General features: G+C 43.0%; 1 protein-coding gene across 2 annotated transcripts; it reads right to left on the reverse strand.

Moving 5' to 3' along the window:
• Nucleotides 1-1,859: 1,859 nt before the first annotated feature.
• On the reverse strand, nucleotides 1,860-6,374 carry LOC123042197 (zinc finger protein-like 1 homolog). Of its 2 annotated transcripts, none has more exons than XR_006418729.1 (9): nucleotides 6,141-6,374; nucleotides 5,779-5,859; nucleotides 4,628-4,745; nucleotides 4,433-4,527; nucleotides 4,272-4,343; nucleotides 3,745-4,074; nucleotides 3,541-3,649; nucleotides 2,946-3,127; nucleotides 1,860-2,277 (listed from the first exon to the last, which is right to left on the reverse strand). XR_006418729.1 is itself a non-coding variant. In XM_044464704.1 (9 exons), the coding sequence occupies exons 1-9, from the start codon at nucleotides 6,162-6,164 to the stop codon at nucleotides 2,190-2,192; spliced, it is 1,092 nt and encodes a 363-aa protein (XP_044320639.1). In that variant the 5' UTR covers nucleotides 6,165-6,374; the 3' UTR covers nucleotides 1,860-2,189. The 2 variants fall into 2 exon arrangements, 1 of the variants encoding a protein (XP_044320639.1); XM_044464704.1 differs by having other exon boundaries at nucleotides 2,946-3,120.
• Between the last annotated feature and the right edge of the window lie 4,104 nt (nucleotides 6,375-10,478).

The following is a 10,478-nucleotide window of genomic DNA, read 5'->3' on the forward strand; positions in this document are numbered from 1 at the left end:
GCCGGCCCATCTCTCCTTTGTCGTTCCGTTCTAATTCCTTCTATTCGTAGTTTTTCTTCGAGACAATTCTATTAGTTTTTTTTTCTTTTTGAGGGGAGCCAATCCTATTAGCCAGATCCTATTCGGCGCCTTTAACGCCCGATATAGGTCTTTTCACAAACGGGCGCATACCCCCCTCCCTTCACTCGCGACAAACGGGCCGGCCCATCTCTCCTTTCCAAAGGATAAAAAAAAGGTGCAGGTGGGTGGAGCGGGATTCGAACACGCAATCGCATCGCTCCATGGATACTGCACTAACCACTAGGCAACTTGCTCGGTCATGCATATTTCCTTCCGTTCTTTATTTCTATGTACAGAAAATGCCTTTTGTCCTTTGTACGTTTTATTTTTCCCTTTTTCTTTGTTTGTTTTCCTGTTTCTTTTTCCTTTTTCTTTAATTCGTGAACTCGTTTCAAGTCGGTGTTTTTTTTCAAAATTGATGAACTTTTTTCAAACACGGTGAACTTTTTTTCAAATTCGATAAACTTTTTTCAAACTCAATGAACTTTTTCAAATGCGATGAACTTTTTTCAAAATTAACGAACTTTTTTTCAAACATGGTGAACTTTTTTCAAATTCGATGAACTTTTTCCAAATTCGATGAAATTTTTCAAATGAGATGAATTTTTTTTCAATTTCGATGAAAGTATTTCAAATTTGATGAACCTTTTCGAAATTCGATGAATGTTTTTTAAAAAATCAAAGATTTTTTTCAAATCCACTGAGTTGTTTTGAAAAGCGATGAACTTTTTTTCAGATTCGGTGAACTTTTTCTAATTATGACGAACTTTTCTCAAATTTGATGAACTTTTCTTATAATTGATGAACTTTTTTTAAGATTCGATGAACTTTCTTCAATTTTGATGAACTTAAAAAACCCAAAGAACTTTCATCCCTTTTTCTTAAAAAAGTTTCCTTATTTTTTTTTTGAAAAGTGCACGTATCCAGCAAAAAAGGAAATAAAAAGGCGAAATAAATCGTTACGGAAAAAGAGAGAAAAATAAGAAAACAAATGGTTGAAATAATAAAAGAAGGCAAGCGAACATTTCTACTCAGGTCGTTGGATAGCGTAGTGGTTCATTCATCCCCTTCCGTAGTTCGAGTCCCACCTCACGCACATCTCTTTTATTTAGTTTCTAACGGAAAGAAGCGATCGACTGGTTTGCTGAGAGCAAAGGTTTTCTGGGCCGGCCCACTAGAGGTCTCCATCAGGCGCCAGGGAGCTGTTCGGGCGCTTAACGCGCCGAATAGGAGTGCGCATCCTATTAGTACATTTTTTTAGAAAATCCTATTAGTAGTGTGTTGTTCCCTTCTCCATGTTAGCATCCCAAGCCCATCTGGTGGGTCCTTCCATCCAGCCCGGCCCACTCTGAGGACGCAGGTCGCTAACAAAGACGACTTCTTGCCAAGCACCAACAGATACATGTAACTATAAGGGATGAATGTGCAAAAGTAGCAAGAGGGCATATATCAATTTAGTTCGATGAACTGCCATTTCTAAAAAAAATAGTTTCAATGAGTGAAATTAGACCAAGTGGTCAGGTTGGTAAGCTACCGACAAGAAAATGCAAACGATGAGTGAAATCAGATCATGGCGAGGAGAAATAACACCCGTGAACTATATATGAATTACTATGCAACATGTATTGCAATTATGGAAGTAGCTACGGGCAACATTGCATTTTTGACATTGTTGCACTTTTATTCCTGCTGAAATTAATCAGCATCCGCGTTTGCAAACTAAAAGAATATCATGATATCCTGCCATGTTGTGCATAAGACGCCTATAATTTCCCAGCATCGTCATGACAAGTGAAAAATAATGGAGAAATAACACAGCGATGTTTTAGAATGGCTCGATCAAAGTAACACCTGTAGCAATTCAGAAGGCGCGACAACAGGAATAAGAAAATAGTAGACAACTTCAACAATTTCCCGTCTGGTATAAGATAACAGATGAATCAGCATATAAAACCAGTCTGCTATAACTCTTATGTAACTATAATCACTACCTCCACCTTCCCATCCACAACCACCCTGAAAGGCCCAAAAAGGGGGGAAATGGAAAATAATACAGGCAGGGTAAAAACCCTTGAATCGGCAGCAAGGCAGTACCAGAAACAAACTGCAAGTTGGAAGTTTCAACTGTACTACTGAGCCTCATCATCGGCAAAGTTTTCAGAAAGACTGCGCTGTGACAATCGGTAGTAGAGAATTCCCATCGTTGCTATACATGCCCTGCATTAACAGCACATTAATGCAGGTTAATTAAATCAAGAATAATAAAATCTTAGAATCCAACACAAACTAAAAGGCAAAATTAAAATAAGTAAATGAAACACATCTTAAAGTTTTTCATTAGACAGACTATAGCTTTACAGGACTCACATCTAAGACATACAGAACTGCTTGCTATGTCACAAATCAAGCTAACAGAATGAAGGAACAGACATATCTATTTATTTATACACATAAAATCAAGAATATAGAAATGGATATCATACTAGATGAACACTCTGACAATAAATGGTGCGACATCTCTAAAGAAAAAGAAAAAACAAATTGCACAGCTAGCAACCTTGCTGATTGTACAGAACTCAAATTAAAAACATAACACTGCGAGTACCAATTTCTGGTTGTTTCCCTCAAATCTGCTAGAAATATGGGTAGGAGGCCACTCAAACAGAGATCCAGATGAATCAAAGGGGAAAACTAACAGTGCTGGCCATCTTATATATTCAAACCACAAAATAATCATTTACTTCTGAATATATTACATATTCAACAAAACAGTAATAAAACTTCAGCCACGTAATATCTGTTTTAAACATTACTTAACGAAATTAAGATCCATTCCAGGAGAATATTAGTCAGAGGCTAGAACAATTGCATGGCAGAAACCTTACATGATTGCCATTGCAAGTAAGATCTTTGTGGGATCGATTCGGGATGTCCTCTGATGTCGTGACCGGCCTTCTGGAGCATCATTTTCCTTTTTAGGGGGTGCTGTAACTGGTAATGTTGGCAGTGCACTAGACCAAAAAGGTAGCAGCATCCTTAAAAATTTGTGACGGTATGTACCTGTAAACTGAAGCTTCATAAGAAACAAGCACAACCATCTTTTGAAATAAATGTTCCACCTAGAATTGACTAGTTATATATGAACCAATCTAAATAGTCTTACGCATTTCCAGCATATATATACATGTACATTTCATGTTAGATGTATCACAGCCCTGGGAATAGAGGTGTATTGTAAGAGAAGGGTGGTAGAAGACGAGGTTAACACATCAAACTGAGATACAATAAGATAGTAATTATTTTGTGGGTGATTGGAAACATGACTAGTGTTTGGCAACTAATTTGAGACAGAAATGTCACCTCAAATATTGAAAAAAAAATCAAATAATCTTATGACAAAAGCTCGGTATAACTCAAGAAAAGAAGGACCTGACATAAAGACGGAAGTAGAAAATAGATTTTTGATAATGGCATTCTTACCCCTTTTAGTGTACTTTTTGCGGTTTGCATCTTCATCATCAGCATAATAAGACATCTCTGAATTTTGTCTCTCAACATAGTTAGCACCTTTTCTTGTCGTGGCACTAGGCTACATAATGAAGGAATAGGATCACTAACTCTGCTTAAGGTGAACAGAAAACAAACAGACACTAACTATATACACGAGGATATGTCATGACTTACCCCGTGCGGGCTTGGACTTCTGATGAAATTGGGCTCCTGCTCTGGGAACTTTGTTGCTATGGTACTAGGACCATCTATTTCAACTATTTCTGGTTCCACATGACTAAGAGTCCCAGAAGAGTACATCCCAGCAGGATATGTATCCCCCTGGGAGAGTACCGCTGATGATAAAGTTGCATCTTTCGAAGAGTTAAGCATGTTTGCATCAGTAGATTCACCAGAATATGATAGACGCTTAAGGGGGTCTGAAGCAAATGCAGGGGGTGTGCGGGCATCAGCTTTAGGCATTGTCACAAAATGATTCCCAAATACATTCTTCTCCAGACCAGTCTGCGACATGTTACAAAGTGCAAGCTTTGTCAAACAGTGCAGTAAATATACTTAGCTGCAAGAGTCGTGGTTCATAGGTAAATGTGTAATAGTGCACCAAAGAAGAATTTATTCGCACAAATAAAAACAAAGGGAAAACATTTAAGGAAAATTAGTGGTTTTGATCTTGCAAGAAGGAACTGATTTGAAGGACTAACCTGGACTACTGCTTCCTTCAGTTTAGCATGGAGGCGGGAGCCTGTATCTTTAATACTCGAAGGAGGCCATATCTGTCAGGAAATAACTATGTCACATGTTAAGGTTAAAAGAACTGTTGGAGCCTCAAAGTAATAGCATATCAAGCCAGAGATTAGCTTACAGGAATTGAACATGAGGGGCAGACAAATCCTGCTGGTGCTGTTTGTGCCGGAAAACTTTGGACATGTGATATCAAGCATTTTGTGTGCATCACATCTAAAAGATGTCAAGAAGACAAAATATATCGTGTTATATTTAGTGAAGGTGGCTCCAAGAGACGAATGGATTCAAATATTCTACTTGAAGCAATACATACGGAGGCAACCCAATCGTGTAGTTTCTTCGCTTGCAGCTTCTAGAACCAAATTACACAAAGAGCAGTGTTGTGGCCAGTCATAATCAGAATTAACAACCCATTCAGCATAGTTTTTTACCTACAGAAAGTAAAAAGGAGGATATTAGTTTGTAAAATTAATGTTACACGATTACTTTAACAGAATTGTAAGAATATAAAGCATTTTTTTTACGTTTGGTTATGAAAGTAGCTGATATGAAGCCAATAGCAATGTTATATACTTACATGTGATTATTAAATTTCTCTTCACGCAAAATAAACAGAATAGGAAAATGATATGATCATAGCATGCACATATATGGTGTCACAAAATTTTACAGCATAGGTGCAGCAATAGGACTAAGGAACAATAATGAATTCCAAATGTTTCAGTAAGAAAGTGGAGGTGGAAACTGTAGGGCTGTGAATCTGTTATAGGACCAAACTAGAGAGGAAAAAAAAGATGGATCTAACTTATAGTCAGGTCTCTCCCAATGCCCTACGTAGGCTCTCTTAGCATGACACATCAGATTTTTGTCTATGTAATTCATAATTAATGATGAGATGATGGAACCATCACATATCTAAGAAACCATCTCTACACGGAATCCAACAGACCAACACATATATCATTCTTGTAGTATCATCCAATAAAAGTCAAGTATCTTAATAAAAGTGGGGGCTACTCCAATATTAAGCATATGTAAGATACAATACATTGGGGTAGTTGTCTCTAAAAATCTACCATCTCCTAAGAGAGCGCACTAAGAGACAATGCATTGTAAAAAATATGATACTCTAGCAGCAGCACCAGGCATAAAAATGTTGTCTCAGCAGCTATTTGTTAAACAGTCCTCACATGTGATCCAATCTTCTATCACACTGTAAACAAGTATATTTCACATTACAAACCTATATTACTAGCACATTTCAAAGCATATGCAAGACCATATATTTGAAAGGGCACTCATGTCCAGCAAGCTTAATGCCAATATACAACAGCTAACATGAGAGACACACTTGTGATACACTATAGATACTAAACAGGATGGAGCACATTGAGCAAGCACATATTAACCGCTATGCCTTTTTCTGAGCTAATTGGGATGAGGGGATCAAGTCAGAAAGCTCACCACGCATAATTGATGTTCTGGGAAGCAGATGCACTCGCCGCAGACCGGAACCTGGTGGACGAAGCAATAAACCCTCGTCGCCTGAAAATCCAAAGCAAGCACACACGCCCTGTCAACACAAAATTCAGGCAGCACTGACAAATCTCAACACGCCAGCAGTAAATCCAAGAACCCCAAACTAAAATTTCGAATCCGCGCTCGCAGTGCCCTCTCAGATCCAGACCACGCGAACGCCAAATCCGCCACCGCGTACTTCCCCTGCCCAGATCCAAAATCCCCCCTCACATGTCGACGCGCAACAGACAGAACACGCAGGACACCGCACGGGCATCGCCGAATAGGTGGAGAAATGATCAAGTAACCTTGCGGCATTTGCAGACGACCATCGCCGAGGAACCGGAGAAAAGAACCGGGAGTCGGTACGGGGAGCAAGGGGAGAAGCACGGCAGATCTCGCAGGGATGGAACGAAGTCTCGTGGGGTTGCCTTAGAAATGTTAACCGGTAGTAATCGTGTAACCAAAGCTTTTGGGTCGTTCAGAAAGGAGACTCAATTTTTGGCTGAGTCGTGAGATTCTCCGGTAAGACTTTTTTTTTCTGGGACCGGTAGGAGCGTTTTTTTATGCCCTTGAGCGCACTTTATTGAAAAAAAATGATACGGCGTTACATCTCTAGAGTTACTAAGCCCGCAGAAAATGAAGCTTCTGGTTGAATCGGGGATGTAGGCAGCACTAGGACATGTATGTCATTCAGTGAGAGAGGCATACTTATCACCATGCAAAACAAAAGGGCATTGATGCGGAGCATCTCAAGTTCATCCCATGGATTTACCTACACCTCCCACGACGTCACTTGGACCAATGACAAGGGCTCGAGCAAAGGCTATCGAAGATAAAGTGAACTCGCTGCTCTCTAAACTACCACTTCCTACATGTGAGACATGGCTACTACCTCAAGCGGAAACCCTATATGTGATCAGGTGCTTAGAGGAAGGCCACGGATCAGCGGCACCTGACAGACAAGACGGCGAGGACACCAAGTACAAGGAACAAGAAGAAGAAGAAGAGCTGCCAGAAGTCTACAGCCACTGGACGACCGGTCTGAACCGGATGTCCGACGCATGGAAGCGCCAGCCAGCCAGACAAGTCCCAGTCTGCGTACGCTACAGCGGCCGAACGACCGACGCGGGCCGTACGTCCGACACACCCCAGCGACCGGACGACCGAGCCCTTCCGGACATCCGGTGTCACCCAACAGAAGGGAAATTATCGGAAGTCTGAAGCCCCCGGACGACCGACGACCGGACAACCGACCGCCTCCGGAAATCCGACGCCACCTGACCCAAGCCGAAATGTCGGACATCTGACTGCTTCCGGACGTCCAGACCCTCATGAGCCACTAGATGTCCGACAGCGTCCGGACGACCGACGTGTGTCTATGCACAACATGTTGGGCCGAGGCTCATGTACCCTTTCGCCTCCTTAGACTATATATACTCATCCTTCCTCTTTCTAGAGACAGCATTGTGATAGCTCATTTGTGAGATAGAGCCTTGCTCATCCATCTGGATATACTCCACCGAGAGAGACCGTGGCCTCTACGGAGAAGATCCATCTTGGATTCAAGACCCCTAATGGGAAGACCCTCAAGACCTCCTCGCGGAGAAGAACTTGCTACTTGTATCGTCCCTTGTTGATCATGGATCGTGTATCTCTTTGTGTTTCGAGGATCTAGCACATGTGTAATCGAATCTTGTTGGTTTGAGTGTTTCCTCTCGTGTTTTCCCTCGTGTTTTATCCTCGTATTCTTTGTGTTCATTGCGGGATCCGCTCCAATCGTGAAAGATCGGGCATCTAGTATTCTACCCTACATAATCTTGGTATCATGAACCTTGGTTGATCACGAATTTGGAGCCCATACCCTTGATTTATATCCTTGTTTTGTTGTGTTCTTCCCCAAATTCGAAAATTCCCCACCAAAAATAGCCCCAAATTTTTCTAAGATTTTTTGGTGTGATGAAGTTTTGTTGGATTTGATCCATGGATTTGCTTTGCTACGAGTGGATCTAGCTTTTCACCACCATCTCCACCTTTTTCATCCACAAAATCGCCCAATTTTACCTCACCACTAGGAACACTAGAAGTTCATCCCTGTTGGAAATATGCCCTAGAGGCAATAATAAAGTGGTTATTATTATATTTCCGTGTTCATGATAATTGTCTATTGTTCATGCTATAATTGTATTAACCGAAAACCGTAATACATGTGTGAACACATAGATCGTAATATGTCCCTAGTAAGCCTCTAGTTGACTAGCTCGTTGATCAATAGATGGTCATGGTTTCCTGACCATGGACATTGGATGTCATTGATAATGGGATCACATCATTAGGAGAATGATGTGATGGACAATACCCAATCCTAAGCGTAGCACAAGATCGTGTAGTTCGTTTGCTAAAGCTTTTCTAATGTTAAGTATCGTTTCCTTAGACCATGAGATTGTGCAACACCCAGATACCGTAGGAATGCTTTGGGTTTACCAAACGTCACAACGTAACTGGGTGGCTATAAAGGTGCACTACAGGTATCTCCGAAAGTATCTGTTGGGTTGGCACGAATCGAGACTGGGATTTGTCACTCCGTGTGACGAAGAGGTATCTCTGGGCCCATTCGGTAATGCATCATCATAACGAGCTCAATGTGACTAAGGAGTTAGCCATAGGATCATGCGTTATGGAACGAGTAAAGAGACTTGCCGGTAACGAGATTGAACGAGGTATAGAGATACCGACGATCGAATCTCGGGCAAGTAACATGTCGATAGACAAAGGGAATTGTATACGGGATTGATTGAATCCTCGACATCGTGGTTCATCTGATGAGATCATCGTGGAACATGTGGGTGCCAACATGGGTATCCAGATCCCGCTGTTGGTTATTGGCCGGAGAGATATCTCGGTCATGTCTACATGGTTCCCGAACCCGTAGGGTCTACACACTTAAGGTTCGGTGACGCTAGAGTTGTTATGGGAAATAGTATGTGGTTACCAAATGTTGTTTGGAGTCCCGGATGAGATCCCGGACGTCACGAGGAGTTCCGGAATAGTCCAGAGGTGAAGAATTATATATGGGAAGTCTTGTTTCAGTCGCCGGAATGATTTTGGGGGTTATCGGTATTGTACCGGGACCACCGGAAGGTGTCCGGGGGTCCACCGGGTGGGGCCACCTGCCCCGGTGGGCCAAGTGGGCTGAACAAGGGAGGGAACCAGCCCCTGGTGGGCTGGTGCGGCCCCCAAGGGGCCATAGGCGCCTAGGGTTAGAAACCCTAGGGGGTGGGGGCGCCTCCCACCTGACTTGGGGGGCAAGTCCCCCCCTTGGCTCCCCCCTTGTAGATGGGATCTGGGGGGCCAGCCCCCTCTCCCCTTCCCCTATAAATAGTGGGGGTGGGAGGGCTGTTGGAAATATGCCCTAGAGACAATAATAAAATGGTTATTATTGTATTTCCTTGTTCATGATAATTGTCTATTGTTCATGCTATAATTGTATTAACTGGAAACCGTAATACATGTGTGAATACATAGACCACAACATGTCCCTAGTAAGCCGCTAGTTGACTATCTCGTTGATCAATAGATGGTCATGGTTTCCTGACCATGGACATTGGATGTCATTGATAACGGGATCACATCATTAGGAGAATGATGTGATGGACAAGACCCAATCCTAAGCGTAGCATAAGATCGTGTAGTTCGTTTGCTAAAGCTTTTCTAATGTCAAGTATCTTTTCCTTAGACCATGAAATTGTGCAACTCCCAGATACTGTAGGAATACTTTGGGTGTGCCAAACGTCACAACATAACTGGGTGCCTATAAAGGTGCACTACGGGTATCTCCGAAAGTGTCTGTTGGGTTGGCACGAATCAAGACTGGGATTTGTCACTCCGTATGGCGGAGAGGTATCTCTGGGCCCACTCGGTAAGACATCATCGTAATGACTCAATGTGACTAAGGGTTGGTCATGGGATGATGTGTTACGGAACAAGTAAAGTGACTTGTCGGTAACGAGATTGAACGAGGTATTGGGATACCGACGATCGAATCTCGGGCAAGTAACGTACCGATTGACAAAGGGAATTGTATACGGGGTTGATTGAATCCTCGACATCGTGGTTCATACGATGAGATTATCATGGAGCATGTGGGAGCCAACATGGGTATCCAGATCCCGCTGTTGGTTATTGAACGGAGAGTTGTCTCGGTCATGTCTACATGTCTCCCGAACCCGTAGGGTCTACACACTTAAGGTTCGGTGACGCTAGAGTTGTAGAGATATTAGTATGCGGTTAACCGAAAGTTGTTCGGAGTCCCGGATGAGATCCCGGACGTCATGAGGAGTTCCGGAATGGTCCGGAGGTAAAGATTTATATATAGGAAGTCCAGTTTCGGCCATCGAGAGAGTTTCGGGGATCACCGGTATTGTACCGGGACCATCGGAAGGGTCCCGGGGTTCCACCGGGTGGGGCCACCTATCCCGAAGGGCCCCATGGGCTGAAGTGGCGTGGGAACCAGCCCCTGGTGGGCTGGTGCGCCCCACCCAAGGGCCCAAGGTGCCTAGGGTTGGAAACCCTAGGGGGCCGTTGGCCCCCGAGGGGGGCATGCGCCCCCTGGTTGGAAACCCTAAGGGGGCCGTTGCCCCCCGAGG

The sequence above is a fragment of the Triticum aestivum genome, chromosome 1A, assembly GCF_018294505.1.
Source record: "Triticum aestivum cultivar Chinese Spring chromosome 1A, IWGSC CS RefSeq v2.1, whole genome shotgun sequence".
Classification (NCBI taxonomy): Eukaryota; Viridiplantae; Streptophyta; class Magnoliopsida; order Poales; family Poaceae; genus Triticum; species Triticum aestivum.

Bases quoted from the DNA above. Each gene is read 5' to 3' on its own strand.
- LOC123042197 (XM_044464704.1), bottom strand. From the start codon at position 6,164: ATGGTCGTCTGCAAATGCCGCAAG. The intron at 4,746-5,778 runs GTGAGCTTTCTG...TACTTTCTGTAG, and splicing joins CAGAACATCAATTATGCGTG to GTAAAAAACTATGCTGAATG. The intron at 2,278-2,945 runs GTAAGGTTTCTG...CTGTTAATGCAG, and splicing joins TTACTTGCAATGGCAATCAT to GGCATGTATAGCAACGATGG.